A 26127-nucleotide genomic window follows, 5' to 3' on the forward strand; every position below is an offset into this window, starting at 1 on the left:
TTATTTCAAAGTTGTTTTTTATTCAACTGTTATTCAGCATTATACAATACAGTTTATAAACAAGTGTCTGACCTTGTTTCCAATCTTTATTTAAAAATAAATATTATTGACAGTGAATTTTAATTATGATAAGATGTATCTTTTTTTAATTAAAATGTCTCAAAAGAAATAATTTACTTTAATAAAAAAAAGAGAAAAGCCCCCAGAGGAAAAAGTAAATTAAAAATTTCCTAAACACAATAATCTACTAAAAATATTTTGCTTTGTCAGAAAGGCTTTAACCCAACATTTTTACATAGTATCCTAAAGATAACTGCTCAACAGTTCGTGCAAAATGAAGACTTGAAGGAAAAGTTTAGAAAAGAAAAATACATTAAAATAGAGAAATCATTGATCCCATGCATACTGCATGGTCCAAACTCCATCTTATTTGGAAACTAGATGCATTATTTTAGGTGGTCTACATTTGTGTAACTTCCCCAAAAATATGATTTATTTATTTTCCACGTAGACTCGGTCATGCTTCTCTGAGTCTGTCTGCGTCTGTCTGGCGACGCAGTCCTCACCCAGGGACTGGGCAGCCACGCGGGCCCACTCAGGAGCGCAGGACGGTGAGCCTGTCAGGGGCCCACCAGCAGGCGGAGGAACTTATGTACAGCTAACAGGAGCAGGGACAGGAGTGGGTCTGCGGCGTAGTTAGGGCCGGTGCCTGCAGGGGACGAGAGAGGGACAAGGTTAACACCTGATTCACCAGAACCCAGCGGCCTATGCACAGACGGGGGAGGATGAGCCCATCCCAGGCTGGGCTCTTGATGTCAGCACCCAGCTGGTACTCAGCTGGCACGCAGCTGCTCTGTGCTCGCTTCCTATTTACCGACCGCACAGGAGCTCACCGTGGTCAGACACAGGGGTGCCCCTGCCTGAAGGGCGTGCGCTAGATAGTAGATCCAAAATCCAAACATTATTTTAGTTGAATAGGAAGACAATATGCTCCCTCTCCACCCCCACCCACAAGACTACACTGCAAAGTGGCCTCAGTGTTTAAGGCCCGGCTCCCCACTCCTCCAGAGAGACTCCGTGCACACAACTCCAGGCCCTCCAACTCCTGCCTGAACGGCACAGTTTTGCATTCACAAACATCCCGCTTGAGGCATCCTGAGGTCTGTGCATGAGTCCTTTCCACAAACTGTCAGTCCAGCCCTTGGGGTCACAGTGGGGTGCTCAGCAATCACTGGCTGGTGGAGGTGGGTGGGCCAGGGCCCCCCAGGAGTGACCCAAGCACTGTCCTGTTGGGAGGTCACTCCCATCTGCTCCTTCAATGTGGCCTCCAACCCAAGCCTCTGGCCCACTCCTGGGACGGTAACACCGTGTCTTCATCCTCCTCACCTGGGCTGCCTGCTCAGCTCCCCGTCTGTCTGTCATAAGGTCTTCATCTGGTTGGAAGGCCTCCTGTGTAACTGGGCGAAAGCCTACCCATGAACTCCAGGCTTCTCACCTGGGAGTGGGATGCTCCCTCCAGGGTTACCGAGAGGAGCCAATGTAGAAGCACCGTGCACGCCCCAGGTACTGCCCAAACCCTGGGGACATCACTACTAACTTGCATAGAATCGGGCTGCATCCGTGGAAGCAGTTTCCAGCCCCACCCTGCTCACCTGCAACATATGGAGGCCTCTCCTCCCTTCACCCCACCTAGCCAGCTGGGCTGGAGCTCCGTACCTGGGAGGAGAGACACAGGAGGCCCTTCCCTGTGCCAAGCAGATGGTACAGAGGTTGTGGCCACTTCCACTTAGCCACCTGCAGGAGCTGCTGCCAGGCTGGCCAGATTTGTGGCTTCCCTGACAAGGCTGGGCCTGAACCCACAACTTCTTCCCCTTTCCAGGTGGAAGAGCCATTTGTCTTTTCTATCCAAGGTGTTTCCCTCAATCCCAAATCATTCTTGTGTCCTGGGCCCCAGTCTCCCCTCTGTACAAGGAGGGGGTTGGACAAATGATCCAGGACCATTCTGGCTTGAGATGCCAGGATTCCATCTGTTCATTTTCAAAAAACAAGGGTTGTGTTTGAAGATCTGAAATAAAAGAGGGCATAGGCCATCCGCCGTGCCTGTCTTATCCAAGGTCAATCATTTCTGCACATAGTTCTGAGCCCCACTGAGAAGCACAAGGACTGGAGAATCCAAACGTGCTAACCTTCCCTTAGGGTATTAATTTTTCACACAGTTGTCACTCCTGGCCCTCCGGGCAGCTTGGCCCGAGTTGACATCCTGCCTGTTGCCATCTGTCACTGGGGAGGACCACGGTGTGGTCACTCCAAAGACTTGGGTCTTCTTTTGCTGTTCTTCATTGCCACGTGTCTCTGGGAAGGATGAGGGTGGATGCAGTGACGGACTAGTTGATGGATGGCCAGATGTCTGGGTGGATTCACTGAGGCTCAGATGCATGGAAACAGGGATGTAGCCAGCAGAGCACTGGCTGCTGGGCACACAGGGCTCATGTGGCCAGACCGGGCCCACTGGCTTCCACATCTCCTGGTGCCGATCTTTTTGCTCCTGCAAACCCTGACACTCAGGCCCGTGCAGTCGAGACAGAAACAAGCACGTGAGGCATGTAAAAGCAGATGTATGTGTGCAATAGAACTCCAGATCCTCAAGGCACTCAGGGGCAGGAGGCATGGCAAATGGGCTGCGAGCCAGGCAAGGTGAACACTGCAGAGCCGTGGGCACAGGAAAAGGGAGGAGAAATTTTAATTTGCCTCCAAATACTGTTGACTTGTCTTTTCCACTATTACAGTCTCACCTACTCACATTTAAAATTTTTAAAAATTGCACGAGACTTTTAAAAGACCCTGGATTGAAACAACCAGCCTGCAACTGTGCTGGGCCAAGGCAGGAGCAGCTGGGGCTTGGAGGATGGGACTGGTGGCTCCCAGAGGCCAATATCTGGGGAGGGTGGACACCAGGGTCTTCAGTGTCCCTGCTGGTGGATGTCTGGGGGTGGGGGGAGCTAGGTTTGGCTCCTGGGTGGTACTTCATCCTTTCTCTGACCCAGCATCACCATACAGGGGACTAAGGGAGGTGGTATGGGGCAGTGGGCTGGCACCAGGACAGCTTCCAGGCCAGGTTGCTGTGTGACCTGGGCAACACCCTTCACCTCTCTGGGTCCTGTGGCACACTCCATAAAATGGGGATGTGCATATGCATGGCTCCATGAAACGAGTATGTGCAGGGCATGTCTCACCAGGTTGGGGTCCAGATTAGCAAGATCGTAGTGGCAGACTTCAAAAATGGCTACAAATGCCCCATCCTCCCTCATCTACTTGCCCCCAGTGTCCACACTCTATGATAGTGCCCTCACACACTCACGCTGGGGCTGGCCACAGGACTTGCTTTGGCCAATGAATAGTATCAAATGTGAAACAAGCAAAGGCTTGAAAAGTGCACTGAGGCTTGCCCTTTCTCTGTGGCTCTTGGCACCCACTGCCATGTGAAGAAGACTGGGCTGGCTTGCTGCAGGATAAGAGCTAGGAGATATCCTAGCAGAGGTCCCTCTAGACCAACCAGCCCCCAAATGAAAGGGCAGATGACCACAGATGCATGAATGAGCCTGACAGACACCAGCAGGAGAAACATCCAGCTGACCCGCAGAATCATGACCTAAACAGATGACTGTGGTGTCACACCAAAGCCACCAAGTTTTAGGTCTCGTGTTACACAACAAAAGCTCATTGATAGATACAATCATGTAAACAAAAGGGCCTCAAACAGTCTGGAAGTGAATAAAATGTCAATGAAAACGGGCAACACAGTTCCTTTTCTGAAAAGTGTTGGAGAAGAACCAGTTTTGAGGGTTGTCCTCCATTTTTTTTTTTTTTTTTTTTTTTTTGTGGTACGCGGGCCTCTCACTGCTGTGGCTTCTCCCGTCGCGGAGCACAGGCTCCGGACGTGCAGGCTCAGCGGCCATGGCTCACGGGCCCAGCCGCTCCGCGGCATGTGGGATCTTCCCGGACCGGGGCACGAACCCGCGTCCCCTGCATCGGCAGGCGGACTCTCAACCACTGCGCCACCAGGGAAGCCCTGTCCTCCTTTTAAGAGAAACATTTTCCAAGATAGAATAAGCAGGGGAAGCTATCTCCCCGAGCATTTGTTTTCAAGACAGACCGACACGCCTGGACCTCAGGGCAAAGGAGGACTCGGGTTTTGGATCCTCTTGCTACAGCACCCATCGGATACCCAAACGAGCCAGGGCAGACCAAGGAAGACTGGCTTCCAGGCTGCTCCTGGCGGAAGAGGGGTCTTCACATCAGAATGGGTTAGAATGCAGGAGTCTGGCAGCCCACTGTCCCCCTCCCCGCGTACTATCCACTTGGAGGGCCACTCACAATTGTCTAGTACCTGGCTGTTCCCCCAGACCTCTCAGCATCTGCTGCCCTAGTCCCTGTTCTCACTGTTTCCTGGAGCAAGCTAGGACTGCCCACTGCTGTCAGGGCTCACCTCGACCCTCCAGGGCAGGGGCCAGGAGGGTGCCTTTGGCGCCTCAGTTGAGGCAGGACCTCCTATCTTGGCCTCTTTTATCACGCGGCACGGAGAGGTCTGTGTTCCTGGTGTTCCCGAGGACGTGGAGGCTGCTGTGATGACTGGTTGCTAACAATCTATCTATTTCCCCCTTTCCTAAGGCGTACCGGGGACAGCTCTACAACACACAGAAGCTTGCTTATGTCACGGTTAAGCTGGAAAATCAGGCTGCTTGAGAGGTGAGGGAAGCATCTGATGGAGTAGTAGCTGATTCACTCTTTATATGAAACAAATATCACCATGTTGTTAATCATTCTTAAAGAAATCAAAGCTGCTCTGTGAATATTAACTTTTATCATGTGGATGGTGAGTGGGATAAGACTCACGCCAGAGCCATTTAAAAGGAGCTCCCAAAAATGTGGGCTCACCCAGACCCATGGGCACAGCAAAGGCGCCAGTCCAAGCAGCTTCCACTGGAAAATCCTGCTTCTCTATTTACCCAGCAATGGCAAAACTCCAAAGACCATGTTAGAAAACAACAGGGAACCTCTGGGGCCATTTATCACCTAGTGATGAAAGTGAAGGAGGCTTGGCTCCAGCCACCCTCTGGGATCCTCACTTTGCCCACATTGTCTGGAGGCCAAGCCTGTGAGTCTGGTTCCTGGGGGGATGCAGAGGTGGTAGCTGGACACACCCACTCTGGCCTGGACTCTTACAGGCCTGGGGGCACTGAGGGGACCACTTGCACTCTGCAGGCATTAGAATCATGGTGGGCTGCTCCCCAGCTGACCAGTGAGGATGGCTAGCCAGGACAGACACTGCCCTCCCTCCACCTGCCCAGCCCACGCTTCTAGAATCACGGATGGTTCTCTTGGTCTCAAGGGTAACTTCTGTCCCGGCTGTGGTCTGCAGCGCCTGTCTGTGGATAGGAGAGAGCTGCAGCCTCTCCGCTTCCCCACTGCAGGCCTGGGAGCTGCAGCCGAGGGGCCAAGCTGGGTCAGGAGTTCGCAAACAGTGCCCAAAGGCTGTATTTTTTTGTTTTGTTTGTTTTGGCTATAGCTTAAAAACTAAAGCTTTATTTCAGGTTTGAGAAGAGTAAGTACAACTAAGATACATCTGAGGTCTGGTTCCACATGCAGGAATGGCTAACAGGCTGATTCTGCTCTCATGACCTAAGCAAATTTGGAGGTTCACTCTGTGGGTTTGCCCTTGCCCCCTCCAGCGCTGCATTAGAATATTCCCATGTTGAGTAGCCAGAAAAGAACTAGTCCAGTCTCAGTGGACAAAGCCACTCCACCGGTAAGCATGGATATCCTAACATCAGGACTATGATGAGGGTCTGGAGGCCAGGTCCCTCCTCTGTGTCAAGAAGAGGAAGCCCACTTATGTCCATTCAGCATTTCGTGCTGTCACGACATGTCTTTTGAATAAGTGCTTTTTGGCTAAAAAAGTTAGAAAACCAAGTGGAGTGCCCTGGATGAGGTTCTTTCAGCGTGGATGTTGGATTCTATTCCTTTCCCCCTTTGCTGCCATCTGAGAATGAGAGAAGATGGACACCTCCCAAGTGGCAACAGTCTGAGCTTGGCTGGCCTTTATGGGCTGGACTTGGACATCCACTTATCATGGAAACCACGGTTTGTCTGCCTGGGGCAGCTGGGAACAGACCAGCTCTTACACCTTGTTCCCATCACTGGCCCTGCACCCCCATCCCTGACCCAGCTCCATCCTGGACCCACACTGTGAGTGTGGTGGTGGCCAAGCCCAGCCAAAGAGGAAGGCTCCCCTTGGAGCTTCCTGGGGCCAGGGTACAAGGAATCTCTCTGTGCTTTGCAGGGGCTTGTGGAGTAGAACAGAGAGTGCTCTTAGGAGTCATCTTGGCTATGGTTAAGCACCATGCCGTTATCTGCAGGGGAGATGCGTAAGGTCACAGAGCCCAGGGGCAACAGAAAGGCACCAAGTCGCCACTTGACGATTCAATCTGGACTGCAGAAGGGTCTGACTTGGTGCACACAGAGCTCTAAAAATTGTAAATTATAATCCAACATGTAAAATGTGGAGATTTCTACCTAAAAGCACAGATCCGAATGTCTACTGGAAAGGCCCAAGACACAGCAGCTCTGGGCCTGCTTAGTCACCAAGCTACACGACCGGCAGCTGTCTTCTCTGCAGGAATCTCCTTCTCACTGCTCTCTCCTGACCCTCAGCTGGGCACAGGGAGGCTGCCAGTTACCTCCCTGGCCCCCTGTGCGGTCAGGCCTCCCTTCCCAACCTGCCTCACTCACCTCCATCCCCCACACTTGGCCCTTTGTGACTGACTGATTTTGCAACCTCGGAGCCAGCTCTGGTGTGGGATCCAGGGGGCCTGGCTTTCAAGCCGACTTCAAACCTACACCACTGTGTGATGGGGAGCTAGCCCTCCTTGCCCTGACATTCCTGGCTTCCTGATGGCCACCTGCACCCACCCTACTCTGGCTCTCTGCCCTCCCCTGCACGCTGTGCTGGTTAGGCCAGGCGGCCCAGCTGCAGCTGGGTGGGAAAATGCCACCTTGCAAGAGGCTACTTCCGTTGTTGATGTTTTAATTTAAGCCTCTTCATGGATATTTATTCAAAGGGAGTCAGCAAGGAATAATCAAGCACTAATGGAATTGGACAGAATTAATTTCTGCCATAAGATTAATGTGCGCTGGTAACTAGGGCAAAAACTAGGAGCAACAAATGGCCTTGGGTTTTAAAGGAAATTGGAAGTGTGGGATGTGGAGATGCAAGAGAAGGGATGAGATGTGGGTCCCTCAGTCCTGTGTTGACCCTGCTCTATTGGTCTTTCCTACCCCAGCCTTAGGCAGCTGGCTCCTGGGTTTGAGAACAAGCTGTCCTCCTGGTGGGTGACAGCATGTCTACTGGGAGTGATGCCCGCAGGGCAGCCTCCTTGTCTAGGCAGTGGGAGGAGCCTGAGTGCTCCCAGGCTGAAAGGGGGCAGACACAGGGGTTACGCCTATTTTAGCCACACCTCACTGTGCCCTCTCCCCTGCCATGGCCCCAGTGCAGCAGTGACCTCTTAAAGTGTTTTCCTGCCTCAACTGCCACCCCGTGCCTATCTCCCACCTTCTGACGCACCTGGATAACTATCCCTAAGGGGCAAATCTTCAATGGGTTCTCTCTGCCCTCAGGAGAAAGTGCTACCATGTCAGTGCCACTGCTGGGGCTGCTTCATAATCCTCCCCAGCAACCTCACCCCCACTGCTCCTCTGCCACCAGTCCTGCGCTCCGATCCACTGTTCCCTGCTAGCACCTCGAGTGCACTCCAGGCTCACCCTGCAGAACCACTGAGTCCTCCTTTTTCTCTGTCTGGGTCTGACCTGTACCTCAAACCTGGAACAAGTGTGCCTCCTCCAGGCAGCCCTTTCTGAGCACCCAGACACAGAGGGGCTTGGCACAAATGAATGTCTGTGTTCATGTGGCCCTTGCCCATGTCCCCTTCTCCCCCAGCCCCATAAATGGCTTCCTCACATGTCCTACCTCTCCAGCCATGGTGGAACCGCAGGTGCCAGAGGGCTGGCCCCAGGCCTCTTCCCCTCCTCTGCCCCCAGCAAGCAGCCCCACCCACATCCGGGGCTCAAGTAGACCAAGCCAAGCACTTTCAGGATAATGATAGCAAACCTGGCTAGCTCCTGCTGGGGCCAGGCACCGTGGCAAGCACGTTACTTGAAATCCCATTCTCTTTACTGCAGGAATTACTATTTTATCCCTATTTTACAGATGGGAAAACTGAGATCCAGAGAGGTAAACTGACTTGCCCAAAGCCTAGGGTTGATAGATAAAGTACAGGATGCCCAGTTAAATTTGAATTTCAGATAAACAACTGATAATTTAAGTATATATTGATCCCAAATACTGCATGGGACATATTTATACTAAAACGCTATTGACTGTTTATCTGAAATTCAAATTTAACCGGGTGTCCTATATTTTTATTTGCTAAATCTAGCAGCCCTACCAAGGCCACACTAAAATCAATGGCAGATCTGGGACATGAACCCAGACAATCTGGCTTCTGTCCACACACCTAACCACCATACACACCAAACTCTCAGGGGTGAAGAGCCAGAACTCTTCTTCCCACAGTGCCTCGGCTAGACGACAGCTCCAGGCTGCTTATAAGGGAGAGAGCATGGGAATGAGATTTTTTTTTTTTTTTTTTGTATTTTAACATTTATAATGGCTTTTTAATGTGGTCAACTTTGTTGCTAGCTCCTTTCCAGCTTCTTAATTCCTTTGAAATGAAGTCTTGCCCCAGATGATCTTTTAATGGTGCCACTTAATGAAAATGGTTAACAGGCCTTTCCCTACCATTAGGCGGCTGGTGTCTGCAGGGCCAGGGGCAGCCCTGACCACAGTATCAGGGTACTTCCCAGGCAGGGATGGTGGGGGGGGTCTCTCTCAGTTCTGAGCCTCGTCTTCAGGGGAGGGAGGATCTCCCACCTGCCCATTCATATTCTTTAAACTTTGAGGCTGCGGGATGCAAATAGGCCTGTGGTCCTTGGTTCTTGGTGCTGAGAGAATTCTTTCCTTTAACCCTCTCAGGAGGCTTTGGGAGGTAGGAATCACTATGCCCTTCCACAGGTGAGACAGAGAGGTAAAGTGACTTGCCTAAGGTTGCACAGCTGGTAGGCAGTAGCGGAGTTATCTCTAGTTTACTCCCTGGTATTTTCGAATCAAGTCCAGGACACCTTCCTGACCCTACCCTCGGGGAAAGGTCTGCCTCACCTGCCTCCACACTTGCCTCAGGTGCCCCAAGCTCCAGGCAAACTGGGCTGCTGCACAGAGACCACAAGTGCCCTCACTTTCCTGCCCCCCCAGGTCTTTGTTGGTGCTGACAGCCCTTTCCTGTTCCCTCCTGCCCAGAACCCACCCATCCTCTGCAGCTCAGCCCAGAGACACCCACAAGGTGACCTCCAAGACAGCTCTTAATCTGTCAGCTTCTCACCCCCGACCCACATTGCCCCAGGCCCACCCCTGCCCTGGTCCTTTAACCCTCCCTCTTACCACATCAGTGCTCAGGTTGGCCATGCAGTACCCCTGACTGGGCTCTCCACAGCCACTAACCCAACTAGCCAGGCAACTTCCTAGCCAGAGGCCAGAGTGCCCTTTTAAAATGCAAAGTACACATCATACCCCCGCCCCGCCAAACCCCTAGAGGCTTCATCTAGGCTGAAGGCCTAATTCCTCACTGGGCCCCTCCTCAGCCCCCCTGCACCCTTACTTCTCCCTTCCGGGTCCAGCATCCTTCCACACTGCTTACCCCCTGTCCTCTCATTCACCACCTGCCCCTCCCCTCCATGGGGCTCCCTCAGACACCACATCCTCCTTGGCCCTGCTGGAGGCTCCCTTTGTCCCATGGGCTCCGGAGCAAGTCACATTTATGCTGGGCTGTGTTTGGGCAGCCACTGCGGTTTACCTGTCTTTAGACTGTAAATCTAAAGACAGGGGTAGAGTCCTCTTTTTGCCAAGTCCTGTGGTGAATGATCATTTTGAATTGCAAATTCAAGGAAGCAGCTTCAGTCCTGCCGGGACTTGTCTCCCCTGTCTCCTCTGCCAGTGGGTAAACCCATCATCACCTAGCACCCTGCCCACACCTGCAGTGCTCACAAAGTATTTGTTGAACGAATGAATGGGAGTCTTTCTTAGACGCCCCCAGCAGTCTAAGCAGGCATGATGTGTGCCAGGCATCGGCCATATGCTTCATGTTTCTCATCTTAAACACAAGCTATATCTTCAAATACATGCTGGGGCTGGAGGCCCATCGCTATCTGACCTTTCAACTGCCCAAGACTGTGTACACACATCTCTTTGTCTAACTTTCTCAAATGAATTTCACCATTTTCCCTTTATTCCAATTTCTTCATTAAATAATTTATGTTCTATTATGCCATGTGCAGCTTTATAAACCGCTTCAAATTTTTCCCTTAGGAAAAAAAATTTATATACATAAAAATATAAAAATGTATTTGTATATTTTGTATAATTTATATATTTATATATTTGCATGTATATATATATATATATATATATATATATAAATATTTGGTCTAAATCAGTTGGTTTAAAATCTTTTAAAGCAGTGGAACTCCTTTTTCAAGCTAAAGGCTGCGTGGAACCCCAATATTTAAAACCATTAGAGGGGGAACTTCCCTGGTGGTCCAGTGAATAAGACTCTGTGCTTCCAGTGCAGGGGGTATGGGCTCGATCCCTGGTTGAGGAATTAAGATCCCACATGCCAGGTGGTGTGGAAAAAAACCCACACAATCCCCCCCCGCAAAAAGAATTAGAGGCAGAACTGCTCTGGTTGAACCTGGAGGTAGGGCTGGGGGCCCAGGGTTCCAAGGAACAAAGTTTGGGAACCACTCATTAGAGACTCTCCAGGGCCACTTCCAGACCTAAAACTCATGGACTTGTAGATGCTGGAGTGCTGGTGTGCCCATTACACAGATGGGGAAATGGAGACCTGTCAGGGCTTCAAGTGAGTGGTCCCTTCCCCTCTTTGGAGCATTGCAGCACTGTTTAAATCCCACTTGTCCCCTCCATAGCCTTTATGTCCCTTGAGGCAGAGTGTGCCCCAAATTCCCCAGGTCAGGCAAACAGTGAACACTCAGTTCATGCCTGCTCAGTGCAGGCTTCTCTCTGTGTGGGTCCAGGCCTCAGTCTCCCTCGTCCCACTCAGTGGAGCTGGGCCTGGCCAAGAAAAAGCAGGAATGACAGACTGGAAGCTCAAGGCTAGGGGAGAAGGGCTGCAGGTCCCTGAGGCCACACAACAGCAGTTCCTTCCTCTAGATTCCACCTCGGTGACACCTGGATATTTCTTTCTGTTTCACACTGAGGACTTTTCTTCAGAAACACAATTTAACTGAAAAGGTTAACACATTTTAATTACCCAGGGATAGTGCTCTGAAAATTCTATAACATGTGGGCTTCCCTGGTGGCACAGTGGTTGAGAGTCCGCCTGCCGATGCAGGGGACACGGGTTCGTGCCCCGGTCCGGGAGGATCCCACGTGCCACGGAGCGGCTGGGCCCGTGAGCCATGGCCGCTGAGCCTGCGCGCCCGGAGCCTGTGCTCCGCAGCGGGAGAGGCCACAGCAGTGAGAGGCCCGCGTACCGCAAAAAAAAAAAAAAAAAAAAAAAAAATTAGCACAGAGGAGCTGCCCAGGATATGTCACACATTAAAATATGACTCTGTAGAATAGAATGCATTATGAATTATTGCCTTGTGTATTTTTTGTTACATTAGTCTTTAACGTGACTACAGTTACTCATCTGCCCACCTGGAGATTTGATTTTTTTAAATGCTTGAAAAAATATATCTATATTAACTTTTATATGGGCAATAATCATCAAGTCTTGGCCAGGCTACATCCACCAGAGTGCCCGGTGTCCAGCAGAAGGAGGGGTCCCCTGCTCCTGCCCCTCAACAGCGTGTGACAGAGGTACCTTCTGAAGATTGAGGGATTCGGGGACCTGGGGCAGGCTGGAGACTGGCTGTGTCCCCTTGCTCTACCCGTCCTTTCTGTGGCCTGGGACAGCAGGCAGAAGCATGACCTGGCATGAAATTCTGGGCCTAGCCAGTCTGTGCCATGTCACCACCTGGGACCTTTCTCCTTGTGGCCTCCCCTTCCTAGAGGACGTGGACTGAGTGTGCAGAGTGCAGGTGTGGGGAATGTGAACCCTAGGCACGTCTGCAGCCCCAGCCCCACTCCTCCTGCAAGGCCCATCTTGCATGCCGTATGCACTCAACTTCCCATCCGTGTTTCATGCACATATCCACTCATCCTTCTTTCTATCCCCCATTTACCCATCCATCCACCCAGTTACACCCTTTTCCCACACATTCCTTCCATCCATCCACATGTCCATTCATCCTTCCTCCCACCCACCCCCAACCTCAGTCATCCAGTCACACATCCTTCCCTTCACTCACTCATCAGATACTTATTTTGCTACCCATTCACCCATCCCATCACCCATCCATCCAAACGTTTAGTCCAAGCCCTGCCATCTCTTGGCTGGATCACTGGCTCTAAAGTGGTTTCCCCACATCCACTCTGCTCCTACCTCTCCATTCTCCACAACTGCAGCTAGGGTGTCATTTCAAAAAGCATCGTGCCCTGCCAAACACTTGCTCCCCATCCATTGCCAAAAGCCAAAGCCTCCATCTCTATAGGGTTTAACCCCTGAACTACTCTTGACTTTAATTTCCCCCTGCACCCCTTCTTGCTCTCTCTGCCTTAGCCATAGTAACTCTTTGTCAGGCCTTGCCACAGGATCTTTGCACATGCTGTCCCCGCTTCCTGGAAGCCCCTACTCTCTTTCTCAAGCCAACTCTTAATCATCTCCCAGATTATGGCTTAAGTGTGATTCCCTCAGGGACCCCTTCCTGACTGGGTCACATCCCCCTATTCTTAGTTCCCATAGCCCATGGGTCCCTCATTTAGAGTGCCAGCAACAGCTGCAAATTTTTACTTGCTATGTGACTGTTTGATCAATGTCTGTCTCTCCCTCTTCTGACTCCCAGGACATTGTTGGTCTTATTCACATTGTGTTCTCAGTGCCTAGCATATTTCTTACACATAAGATGCTCAATGGACATTTTCTGAATGAATGAGTAAATGAATGATTGAACAAACCAGTGCCAGGCCCAGTGAATGTGCATGTGGGGTGGTAGGGATACAGACATGAGAAAGAATTGGGCCTGCCTTCCCAGGGCATCAGTCTGGATGGGGTGCTCAGTCAGGCCCTGACTCCAGGACAGGAGGGAAACGTTGGGGGCCTAAGAGAGCAGTGGGGCCCTTCTGAGTGCTCAGGATGAATGAGACCCCTTGGGCTGCAGGGTCAGGAAGACTTCCTCCCTCTGTGGAGTGATCCCCCACTACCAACCCACCCTGGCTGCACCTTTTCTGAGCCCCTTTTGTGTCCCAGCTGAGCCCTGAGTTCATTCTCAGAGTACCTGCTGCTCAGTCTGGCCACCACTGCTGGGCCATCAGCTCCTCCCTGAGGCAGAGGTGGGGTCTATCTGACGCCCTGGGCAGCCCCCACCCCTTGGCCCTAGCCAGACCAGATATAGTTAGCTAGGAACCCCTACCCCAGCTCAGAATGAGCCTTGGAACTATGTCAGCCCCATCTCCCCGGGGGTTTATTAAGGATCTTTTCTCTGGGCTAAGCAGCATTTGTGTGATAATCAATTGTAATAAGAGTCACTGTAAGGGGACTGACCTTGCAGCTGGGCTTTCCTGGCTTAAAGAAAACCAAGACCTTCCTGAGGAGAGCCGAAGGCGGCGGTGAGGTGGGGTGGGGGGGTGGGGTATGGCAGCAGAGGGAGGGGCTCTGGATCTTTGGCTATATCCATCCGTTAAAGGCAGGCAGACCTCCTTCTTGATGAGCCTGCAGTGCTGCGTGGGAGGGAGGCTCATGTGGGGCCTGAAGGGGTCCTGGCCTCCTAGTTCTGCATGCAGCCCGCTCTTCATCCTACCCTCTCCCCATTGGTCCCTGGGTGCCAAGCAGCACCTTTACTGGCAGTCATCAGGCTCAGTGAGCCACAGCGAAGGGATCCAGGCAGGTATGGATATGAAAGACAAAGTGCAAGAGCACATGGTGGAAGACAGTGCAGGCTTGAGCCTGCAACAGTGGCCCGAGCCCCAACACTTGACACGCCCATCCCTGCGGGGCAGCCGGCCTCCCCACACAAGTGGCTCCATCTCGTGTGCTAAGAGTCCCAGTGAGGACACTGGGCACCTCCCCTCCACTTGGGCCAGCCCTGGAGGCTCTTTGGCTGCCTGACCGTCACTAGGGGTCCAGGTGCACAGATGTGATGGTGCAATGTGCAGGTGGGACACGAGGAACCATAGTGAACCTGTCCTTGCTCACCAAGGAGCTCCTGACTCATGCAAAATAGCCACCACCACACAAGGATGAGGACGTGGCATCAGCCCCATTTCCTTTCCTCCCCCCTCCAAACGGCACAGAGGGAGAAATGACAAAAATAGCATCTCACTGAGCCACTGGCAATCTGAGGGCATTTTCTGTTCTGAAGCTCCATCAGCTCCTCTCCTTTAGCCCCATGACATGCACAGTGCATGGAGGGAGACACGTCTCAGAGCAAAGTCTCAAGATCGGAGCCCCTAGGCCTCAGGAAACGACCCTGGCCGGTCAGTGTCGTTCCCACGAGTAACGCTGATAATAAGAATCAGCATCTACTGAGCATTTTCGGGGTGCCAGGTCCTGTGCTAGGCTCCACTCTTTCTGTGGGTTATCTCCTCTGATCCCGCCCCTCGCCTCCTGGCATGGGTCACTGGTGCCACCCAGATGATAACAGACGTGAGAACTTGCATGTGGGAGGCAGGAAGTGTTGGATCAGGATTCAAATGCAAGCAGCTGGACTCATGTGGAAAATGAGAAGCATAGTACTTACGAAGGGTGAGAGGATGAGGCATGTACTGTGACTTCTGGGTGGCTGGAGCTCTGTAAGTCCCAGAAATAGGGAGATTGGTTGGCATTCAAACCCTGGCTTGCCTACTAGCCAGCTAGCTGAACAGCTAGCTGAATGTGTGAAATGCAGAGGAAGAATTAAGTGGTTGGAAAAGTGGTAACACTTTCTCCTGAACTGTTGTCAGCCTCTCTCAGGTTTGTTTTGTTTTTTCCACCATAATGGGCAGCTCCCTTAAGAGATCTTGTCTAGGCCCTGACTGACCATGGTCTCCCCCCTTAACAGTGCTGGGTGTCCAGCTGGGTGCACTCGGGAGGTGCCCTGTTCACAGCTGGCCTTCACACATGAGTAGCCCTCTGGAAGGGTGGTCACTTCTGAGATGGACGGAGCAGAGCCTGAGGGCGTGGTTGAGTGGGGGAATGGTGGGGCCCCCAAAAACACTCTCCTTGAACCACAAAGACCAGAAGCCAGTCCAGAGTAGCTTTGATATTTCAGCCTGGGGGGTGGTCAGGATGGAATGGAACAACCAGTACTTTCCAGAAATAGCCTCACCCAGGATTGCAGATGCAGGGACGAGGCTTCACAAGGCCTGCACCTCAAGGGCTGTCTCACGGAGGGGGTGGCGTGACAGGGGGCCCGAGTGAGGTCCCGGCTGGCCTTACGCCCTCGCTGCCGCTCAGCACCCCTTGCAGCCGCTTGCACGGCTCTCTGTTCAATGGCAGCTAAACCCTAACCCAGAGGAGGCCGAAGTGGGTAATCCATGTTGTGTTTATAGCGCACCTTCCCTGAGAACACCAAAACCACCAACAAGCAGGCTGTTTCCCCCAGAAGCTACATCCCAGGGGAGGAGGTTTGTCATCCTTCATAAGGAAAAGGTAGGGATCAGCAGTTGCAGGTGCTGGGCCTGTTTGCTTGTAATCTTAAACTCTCCTGCAGCCCTTACATAAGACAAAACGAAGTTTCTCACTGTTTTGGAGTTTCCAAGAGATGCCTAGTGACAGTCAGCAAAGCATGGGGGAATAGAAAAGATGATACTTTTTTTTTTCTTGTGCCGCAAAGGTGTCTTAAAACCAAGTCGGCATCTGCCATAAAGCTTAGAGGTTTAGCCCACAGCCAAGCCCTTGCCTCTGTCCACATGGGGCAGAAGTAATCAATATCATATTACAAAAGCTCTTGACCTCATTTATTTCCATGGATGCTTGGGGAATCCTTAATATTCAGAGCTTTTAAAATGTGTGCCTGGCATATTTAATGAGAAGCTTCTTGGTGGGTTCGGCTCCCAGTGACACTTAGAAAGCCTGGCTCTCCGCCCTTCCCAGGGGGCTGCCACCCTGGCTGAAGAAAGGGTCTGGGCTCTGGGGAGGGGACTGTTGGATGAAGTGGGGCAGAAAGAGTCATGGGGAACTGCAGAAAGGGGGGACATCAGTGAGATGTGTGTGTGGCATACACTAAGTACTCAGTGAAAGGCAAGTATTATTTATCATTATTACAATCCTTAGTGCAGCTGTTTCATCCTTAATTTGGGGTCTCCCTGATGCTGAGAGAACAGCCGCGCAGTAAGCCGACTAACTGCTCGGTGATGGACAAAGGCCCTTCCATTTGGTGTGACTTTCTCAATCCATGGGGCACAGAGTGGGGAGGAAAAGAGAGGCCTCCAGAAACTTCCCCAGGACTGACCTAAGCAGGAGGACAAAGCCCCAGGAGCCTCTTTCAAGCCTGAAATCACACACTGCCTACAGGAGGCCTCCTCTGACTGCCTCAGCTGGATTGGGGCTATCCTCCCTCGGGACTTCCACTGACACAGACAGCTTTGTCCTGGAGTTCCATGGGTGCCCTTGATGCTCTGAGCTGAGTCTGTGACTGCCATCACTGGTTCCTGCTCATGGCAACCATGGGACTGGCTGACGAGGGAGGGGACGCCATGTAGTTGATAATCACACGCGTTTGCCACTGATGTGGGTGCCTCCTGTCAGCTGTGAGGCTCAGCCATTTCCTTTATGAAATCCTTTAATTTTCTCTTTCAGGATGCTCAGAGAGCCTCACTTTCTCTTCTCTGGGACAATTTTTGCCAGATTTATTTTCTCTGCAATTATGACCCTTGTGTCACATTAGAGCTTGAGGGAAGAGTGGATTGTTTATTTAAGGTGATGGTTTTCAGGTCCTTGTGGGCCTAGGGAGATGGGAAGACCAGGTGACTGCCGCCTGGCTTGCTGGCCTAGTTGGAGACCCTCCCCACTGCAAGGAGATTCTCCCTGGTCACGCTGGCATTGTTTCCGCCAGCTTTGTCATCCACCAGGGGCGTGGGTCGAGAGTTAAGTGCCTTCACCTCATCCACAGTCCCCTTCGGTCATGGTTTACGGTTGCCATGGCCACACCAAGGATGCTCCTCTTGATGGCTCCCAGCAGTAACAGTTTCTCTAAAGCCGAAGCCGTCACACCTATGGCCTTGGTTGTCTTTCTCTCATTACTAATTGAAATATTGAGAGCCAGTTCTCTGTGTGGGCACCAGGCAGCAGTTTGCCACATCCAGCTGGTTCTCTGTAGGGGCCATGGTGGCTCTTCTCGAAGCCGGAGCCCCAAGGCTAAGTATAGGTTCACACGCCACAGAGCTGATCCCCAGGTCCCTGCAGAGGGGAACCTCTTGCCAACACACAAGCCATTTCAGTTGCAAACTGTATTCTATTAAGGCCACACTTGGCTTCACTGTGGCAACTTTCCAGCTAGAAGGGTTTATCTGGAAGATACCGTTTTGTTTTCTTTCTTTTCTTTTTTCTTTTTTTTTTCCTGGAAATGGCAGGCAGCAACAAAGTGTTCATGAAATATTTTCAGTGTTCAGATTAGGAGTCAGATTTATGAACATGGCTAAGAAGGAGCCCAATCTCCTGTGCTGGCTCTGCTGTGTTAATCTAGCCCATGTTATTTTTAAGCACAAATATCAAAATGTCTTTTGACAAATGAGATGTGAAATGCATGAGTTTTGCACATAAACTTTTAGTGCAAATATGTATTTGGCTACATTGGGCATGTATGGAGCATAGGAAGGCTTTTCTGGCCTGGCTGTGCAGTAGCTAAAGTATGAAGTTCTGAGTCAGTACCCTCATCCCTTTCCTAGCATTAGTAAAGAGGCTTGCTTAAAAAACACAGCAACACAGTGTTGTCTGGGGCTTCTGACTTTCTCCCAGGAGCAATTGCTTAACAGGTGACTGTCTGGGGAGGTGGGCTGGGACCAACTCTGAGGCTGCCAATCTGAAACAGCTAGTGTATCCACTCAACCCAGGCCTTATGTGACCTCTTTAATTAGAAACTCAGTTCTGGGTTTGTCTTGGAGCTGGGGTGGGGCAGAATTCATCTTCCTCCCTTGAGAGCTGGGTTATTCCCTTTGTCCCTCCAGATCCACCCGTCGGCTTTCTCCACTCTGCTTTGAGCCCCTGCAAGCTGGCTTGTATAGCCTGCATCACCTGGTACCCTTACCCTCCGTGCCCAGGAAGGTTTGGCCAATGGGAGGCCCTGACAGGGAACTGGAGGGCAGGAGAAGAGTGAGGTTCTTGCTGGGCTACTGTGGGTCGGCTGTGTCCCTCTCCCAAGGCCTCAGCTCTTTCAAGGGAGGCCTCTCCGTCCAGCTAACCTCTCTGGGTTCTGCTAATTGCTCCCTCCCCTTGCCCCTTTCAGGCCAGTGGCTCTCAGTGCTACTAGCCCTGGGGACCAGTTCTCATCCTTAGCTGTCCTAACCTTGTTCACACCTTTAAAAAATACTCTCACTGCCTCTCCTCCATGACTCTGCTTGAGTGTGCCATCTGCTTTGCCAGCATCCTCACTGCTATACTCTGCAAACACCCTTGCCTGGTGTTTGCAGGCTCCTGCCTTGACTATTGCCAAGGGGCAATAGTCCTTCCTCGTCCCCTCCCCTCTAAGCTGCCAAGAACTGAGAGTGGGGTGAGGAGAGTGGGGACAGCGGGGGGGTGGGGAGCAAGACTGAGGTCACCGCCTCGAACTCCCTTTCTGACTCACACTGGTGGTGGCTCTGAGTGATTGGCTGGGCTGCTGCATCCCAGGGAGGCTCGGGAGGCCCAAGCGCTGCTCGACAACACAGCCCTATAGAAAGGTTACTAATGCCGTGACTCATAACACAGTCTGCAGTCTTCATTCCGTCCACAGCCCACAGGCTTGGCAGCCTTGAGTGGTGAGGCGAGATGGGGCACTTAAGATGGTATGGGTCCCTCCTTGGGATCAAGCCATTCAGGTATGTTTGTGGATTAGAAGTCCTCTAATCCACTTCTCCATGCCCAGAGTGGGACACAGAGAGGCCCACAGCACAATGATTCTCCCAAGAGCTCACCTGGAGAGTGGAGGTTACAAGCCTTTTGGTCTTCCAGCTGAAGGCCCCACCTTACTGGCCTTCCAAACTGGAGATGGAGAGAAATTTGGGGTTCTTTCTGAGATATGTCTGCATGGTTACTGGCCTGTTCAGGAGCTAGCAGTGGTTTTGGGGCAACAGAGACCTTAGGGGCCACCATACCCCTATCCTAGTTGCGCTGCCCTGTCAGCCCTGGTGGGAGCCCAGCTGGCTGTGCTTTCTGGAGGGAAATGAACACTCCTTCCCACTCCAGGGAGGGCAGAGGGGTCGCCTGCCTGGGCTGCTGCCCTTATCCATGTGGGCATTAATATGCTGTCCTGTGGCTGGCAGGTGCCATCAGAACTGGGCTAACCTGAGGACCTTCCAGAAAGAAGGGCACTGTCCATGCCACCTTCCATGGTTGGGTTCCTGCTATAGCGATGAGTTACCGTGGAGCCCCCTTGTGGTCGAGCCCAGAGACTGGACATCTGACCAGCCATGGCAGGCATAGTCAGGTCAGCCTTGGTTAGGCTCAGGGGGTCAGGCTCTGGCCAGGGGACAAGGGAGATTCAAGCAGGAATGATCTCTTTTCACATAGCGCTTCCTTGACCAAAGGCTTTAATGATCCCTGTTGCTCCACTCAGCATTCAAGGCCCTCTACAGCTTGCCAACCACCAGCCACTCAGCTTCATCTCCCGCAACCTCTCCTCTTTGGCCAGAGCAGATAATGGCCTTGGTGATAGCAATGAGCCTTATACAGCAATTTCCATTCTGAGTTCCCTCTGAGGTCAGGGATTACTAAAGTATTTCTGAAAGAAGTACTTTCAGAGATGGTAAGCCACTTGCCTAAAGTCACACAGCCAGTAAATGAAGGAGGCACAATGCATATCTGGGCTTCTGGCCTTCCAAATCTTCTGCTTTGCCGCTCTACTCATGGTCTATGGGATATCCCAGAGGAATATTCCAGCTCAAGACACACACGTTTACTTGCTAGTGCCCAAGGGGATGGGGCATAAGGGTGTTTTCTTCATCAACTAAGCCAGTCACCCTGCAAGTGAGTAAGCACTTTTCCAGTATACGTACTGTGTGCTAGTCAGAGATGGCTACGTGCCCCATGATTCAGGCTCCTCTTCCACCCTGAATAGATGAGGCTGGATAACAGTTGCCAAGCTGAGGACATTTTCTAGCCTGCCTTGCATCTGTTGAACAATCTGACTGAGCTCTGGCCAATGGATGAGGGTGGAATTAACATTTACCAGGCCTGGCCTTTAAAAACTTCCTTTGTCATTCTCCATATCAGCTTTTCTCTGAGAGAATTAAGCCCTACCAAAATGATCTGAGTGGCCATTTTCTCAATCTTACAAGAATGACAGATAACTAGATCCATTCTAAATGCACAAGAAAGAAGTCAATTCATCACATGTAATGTGTGCCTTAGAGCCCCAGGGCTTGGTTTGCTCAGGGAACTGGGTTGAGAAGAGCTGCTTCCATTCTCTTTTCCCTTGTATGTGGGCTGTATGTTGATGCCCAGAGTGAGCTTGGAAGCCACCTCTTAAAGATGGTAGAATTTCTGTCAGCCTGAGTCCCTGAATCACTGCATGGAACAGAGCCACTCCTCCCCCCTCCCCCGCCCCCCCCCCCCAGTGATGTAAACCAGAAATAATACATTTGAATTGTGTTAAGCCTCTGGCATTTTGAGGTTTTGCACAGCAACTGGTATTATCTTAAACTAATATGGGGGAAAGCTCCAAGACAGGTGGGGGAATCTGGGGAGAGGACCTCCACAGGTTCCCAGCTGACCCACCTTCCCCCACAGTCTCGGGGAAGGTCTTGTGGAGCCTAAGGGGGACGAGGCCTCCAGATGTAGCCAGCAGTCTGAGCCACATGGAGAAGCTCCCACAGGGAGTATAACTTCGTGAGAAACAACTGAACTGATGTGGAAGACAACTGGCAGGGTCTGGACTGCTTGAAGGCTTAAGAATCAGCCAGGGAGGGAGGCTAGGATGCCTGTCTCCTCGGATTCAGCAGGAGAGCCCAGGAGCCTGCATCCTTATAAAGTGCTCATGCTGGTGGCGGGTGGTCTGTACTTTAAGGACCATGAGAGTAGGGCATGACAGTGTGCTCCCCGCCCCCCAGTAGGTTTATATACGACTGTCCCAGAGCCCAGCCTCCCAGTGATGCAAGGACAGTAGAGATGCTCTCTATGGGACTATGCATCAAACAAGACTGAGAGCGAGTGATGAGCCTAAAGTCAGACACAGAGAGTGAGCACAGGGGCTGAGCTCACCTCTGAGGCCCCATCTTTGAGTTGGGAGTGGGGGATGCCTTGGGAGGAAGGGCACATGGGGCAGTAGGCCCTTCCACCCTCCATAAAACCCCACCACTGCTAAGCAGCCCCTCCTTCTCCAGACCTGCCTGCTCTGCAGTCAGTCCATTGTCCTTACTCTCTGTTCTCTGACTCCCTTCTCAACATCACTCCCTTCCCCTTCCCCAACCCTCTCAGCTCCCTAGGAGAGCAGGCCTTAACCTCTGCGTGCCCTTCTAACAATAGTAGGGCTCCATCCTCACCCCCAACCTCCCACCACGAGGGCCTAAAGCAGACTGGAGTGGTGAGTTATAGCAGAGCTTGTGTCTAGGACCAGCCTGGAGGTAGCCAAGGAGAGCAGAGCCTACACAGCCAGGCTACCCTTGTTGGCTTGAACAAAGTATGTCTGTTCAGTCCAGTCAGGCACCAGCCAGACTTACCAGACCTGAGTTGTAACCACCTCCTCTCACTCTAGACTGAGTGCTAGTGCCCACCCTTTAGGCGCTAAGGGTTCCAGGAGAAAAGCAGGCCCACTGCCGTCGGAGGGCAGCCCGCAGGGTTCAGTTCTCCCAACGCAAGGAGGGCTCCCCTCCCTCCAGCCCGTGCGTAGCGGGAAGTCGCTGGCTGGGCAGCGCGCACGCTCATAAACACACGTCCCGAATGCTCCAAGCGGCCAACAGTGAAGGCAGGAAAACAGCAGGAAGAGCGCAGAAGCGAGGCTGCGGAAAACGCTCCCGGGCGCACCCAGATGAACCACCAAAGACTGCATCCGCAAACTACCCGAGCTGGACCGCCCCTCCGGCGAGAGCCACCCCCGCGCGAGCGCGCCCTCTCGGCGCCACCCTTACCCGAGCCGTGCCTCTGGCGCAGAAGGACCGCCTCACGGGGTGGCGGCGACGCTGATGAAGCAGCGGTCGCGGCCGCGACAGTGGTGGCGGCTGCGTGGGCCGCGGAGTTGGCGGCGGCCTCGGGGACTCCGGGACCCGGGGCGGCGGTAGGGCTCCTGGGAGGCGGGCTTTTGTCGCCATGGCCGGGCTCCGAGGTGGCCCGGCCCGCGGCGCCGACGTTGTTGGCATTGGCGGCGCTGGCGGGACCGTGGCGACGCGGGCCGCTGCTCTGAATGTGGGACACGGCTTCGGCGGCCTGCATGTTGGGCGGCGCGAAGCGTGAGAGCACGCGCAGCAGCGCCTGGGCCTTGTGTTCCTGCGTGTCGTCGTCGCCGTAGTCCGACACGCGGCACTCGTAGACGCCCTCGTCCTGACGCTGCACGGCCGACAGCCGCAGCCGGTGCGAGATGTCATTGCCCTGGACGCGCACGGTCTGCAAGAGAGCGGGGGCTGGGGTCAGAGGCCGGGATGGGCATGCCCGTAATCCGCGCTCCTGGCCAGCGTAGTGCAGCTGTGCCCAGCCCCGCAGGGCGCTCCCAGGCCACAGCACCCCAACACTTCTCAGACCCGGCTCTGCCCATCATCATGATTCAGGTTTCCTTCACCCCCGTGGCTCCCCAGTGGTATGGAGCTCCCAACTCTGAGTGGACCCTCGGTGGCCCTGCCCATTGCATCGAGTCTCCAGCTGCCCCATATCTTAAAGGAGTGCCTCAGGTTGCCCCCACTGCTCATACAAACCTACCTTCGCGTCTTCCCATAGCTTTCCCTTCAGAGCCGCAGAACCCACCCCTTCTTCCTCCCTCTGGCACCTTGGAGAAACCTCAGGCTCGGCCCCGCATCCACTGTGAGGTATGGCCTTACGTCCGGTCCTCCACATCTACTTGTACTAACGTTCCTTAATTCTAGAATCCGGTGGACTGGGGTGGTGTCCGTAGGAAAGCCGCCTTGCCCTCAGAGTGCGCATATATACCTGCTCCCGGCTCCAGCCCTTCTCAGCTAACCCTCCGCCCTCCCAAGGAGGCAGGTGATACAGAGGCTGCTGCCGGACCCGCTCAGTCCCTGCTACTTATGAACTTGCCTCTCCGCGGCAGCATGAAGCTCCGGACAAAGCTCATCTCCCTGCCGCCTGGTGGAGACGCCAGGGAGCAACAGCTTTGTAGCCCTCACCGAGCTCCCAGAGAACCGTCACCTCTGAACCGAGCATAAGACCTGGTCGTCTCCAGGCCCTGATACTTCCACGCTCCAGCTGGGAAAGCTTGGGCACGTCTCCTCCCCAACACTGGCAAGACTCCTCCCCCTACCACAACTCCCCAAGCCAGCCCACAGCACCCCGGCACCGCGACCCGCAACCCAGGCGGAGGAGAGGGCTGCAGCGGAGCGCCGGGTGTGTGCAGGGCACGAGTGGGGGCCACAAACCTAAGCACCGGTCGCAGCTAGGGCAAGGAGACTGAAGGAGAATTTTACAGGTGACTGTACAGAGGAGGAAGGAGATTCAGGCCTGGGACCCTTGATTTACACGAAAGAGAACCCTATCCGCTACCGGTGACAGAAGGCGCCCAGACACGCCAAGCAGCGGACAATGCAAGGCTGCGAGCAGGGCCCTACACCGCACGTCCGCTGAGCCTTTCTAAAAGGGAGGAAGCTGCGGGGCACAAAGCGGCCAGAAGGGGTCTCCCGCGGCCCGCGCTGGGCTCAACACTTACGCTGATTTTAGTTGCGTCCTTATTTGTTACCTAAAATGCAAAGAGGGAGAGAGAGATATTAGGCTGGCGGCCTTCAGGCTCAGGGAACTCAGATGAGCCTCCTGCAAGAGGATCCTCCGCAGGCGGGCTGGGACTCGAAACCGCTCGGGAGGTAGCCACAGCTGAGGGCACGAAGGACATCAGAATTTTCAGGAGTTTTACCCTGAAGGAAGCAGGGCTTGCAGCTAGCATGGCGCCCGGCCAAGGAGGGGCTGCCCTAGCACACCTGCCTGCCAAAGAGGGGAGGCTGGATTGCCACCCGGTGGGAAGAAAGGCCAATTTCCCTCCGGAGGAGCATCCTCATTCCCTGCCGTGTTTCTCTAAACCCCTTGGATGGAGGGGCTGGTGTATCTGGACAGGACCCAGTGGGAGACGTGAGCAGTAACTAAGGGTGGGACTCTGGGTAGAGGGTAGGTAGGTGGTGTGTGTGTGTGTGTGTGTGTGTGTGTGTGTGTGTGTGAGAGAGAGAGAGAGAGAGAGAGAACGCCAGTGCTAGAGACTGTGGTTTAAGAGGCAGATGGGCAGTGGGGGAAGTCCCTCTGATCCTGCGGGGGCAGGAGGTAACCTGTACACCGTGCTCTGCCGGCCTCTGGAACGCAGCCCAGAGGAGCTTAACTCCTTGGCCCCGTGCCCTGGGGACCTCAAAGTGGCAGAGGGCAGGGAAAGCCCGGCCCCAGCAAGGGGCCTTCTTTCAACACCCAGCACCCATCAGCCTCTGGGCCCGCAGCCAGCAAGAGCAGGCGAACTGGATGAGGTGCGGCTTCTTAGGGGCTAGGCGTGGAGTTCGGGGAGGTTTCCGGCGAAGGAAGTGAATTAACAGGATCTGGGGGTAACAAATGCTGCTGTTGAAGGTGCTGTGGGCATGGGGAGGGTAGGAAATGGGTTGCACCACAGGGCGGCGCCCTGCCTTCCTCGCCCGGGTTACACCAGCCGCCCGACACGAGCCGGGTGAGCACGGGCGCCGCGTGGGCGGCCGGTTACCTTGCTCCGGGCGCCGGGCACGCTAAGCGCCAGCTCGTGCAGCAGCTCCCGGGGCGGCTCCTTGAGGTACCACCACTGAATCTCCAGCGAATACGAGGTGGCTCCGCTAGCCCGGAACGCGCAGGGCATTTCGATGTCGTCTCCCTCCCGTACTGTCACATCTTTGGGGACTTCAGTAAATGTAGCTGGGGGCGGGGGAAGAGAGAGGCGTGACCAGCTGTGGGGCGGAGGCCTGGGGCAACCCCAGGCGAGACGGTCGGTCCCCGGCTCGCTTGGCCGTGTGCTTCCCACCCCCCAGCTACTCGTGTGGCCCAGGCGCTGGCAAAGTTCGGTCGAGCAGCTGCCGGGCCGCAGGGGAGACCGGCTACAGCTGCAGGCTGCTTCCCTCCAGATCGCGAGGGGCAGCAGGGGCGGATTACACTTCTTCCCCGCGCCTGGCCGCACTATCAGAGCCACGCTGGGGCGCGCCAGCTCCCGGCACCCCGCAAGCAGCCTGTCCGCAGTTGGAGCCCCGGTCCGGCTCCGAACGACCCGGGCGCGGGCGCCAGCGATGCGGCGACCCTTTGCCTCTCTCCACCCCCTACCCCGCCGGGCCCGGGCTGCACACCGGGAATGCTGGAGACTGTGAAGCCTTCCCCTTCTCTTTCTCCTCCTCCTCGGCGACAAGGGCAGGCTGGCTCTGGCGGCCCCGGCAAGGACCCCCGAGCCCCCAGCGGCAGCAAAGTTCCCGCGCTCACCGTCGGCCACGAAGAGCAGGAGGGCGTGCAGCAACAACGGCGGCAGGTATCCGGGGGCACCGAGCCGGTTCCTCTGTTCCATCTCCCGCAGGGGGCGCGGCGGCGACGGGAGCGCGGGCGCGGAGAGGCGGCTGTGGCAGCAGCTCGGGCTCGGATCCGGCTC

The 26127-nt window shown here is 53.8% G+C and overlaps 1 protein-coding gene across 1 annotated transcript; it reads right to left on the reverse strand.

Moving 5' to 3' along the window:
* On the reverse strand, positions 1-26127 carry VSTM2B (V-set and transmembrane domain containing 2B). Its single transcript, XM_065899522.1, has 5 exons — positions 25965-26127; positions 25228-25412; positions 24208-24237; positions 22466-22937; positions 1-709 (listed from the first exon to the last, which is right to left on the reverse strand). Exons 1-5 carry the CDS (start codon positions 26044-26046, stop codon positions 621-623), a joined length of 858 nt encoding a protein of 285 aa, XP_065755594.1. The 5' UTR covers positions 26047-26127; the 3' UTR covers positions 1-620.

The sequence above is a fragment of the Phocoena phocoena genome, chromosome 20 (assembly GCF_963924675.1).
Source record: "Phocoena phocoena chromosome 20, mPhoPho1.1, whole genome shotgun sequence".
Taxonomy (NCBI): Eukaryota; Metazoa; Chordata; class Mammalia; order Artiodactyla; family Phocoenidae; genus Phocoena; species Phocoena phocoena.

Excerpts from the sequence above, each read along its gene's own strand:
- VSTM2B (XM_065899522.1), bottom strand. The coding sequence starts at position 26,046 with ATGGAACAGAGGAACCGGCTCGGTGCCCCCGGATACCTGCCGCCGTTG. Across the intron at positions 24,238-25,227 it reads TGCCCGGCGCCCGGAGCAAG|GTAACAAATAAGGACGCAAC; the intron begins GTAACCGGCCGC and ends TTTGCATTTTAG. Across the intron at positions 710-22,465 it reads GCGCCAGAGGCACGGCTCGG|GCACCGGCCCTAACTACGCC; the intron begins GTAAGGGTGGCG and ends CGTCCCCTGCAG.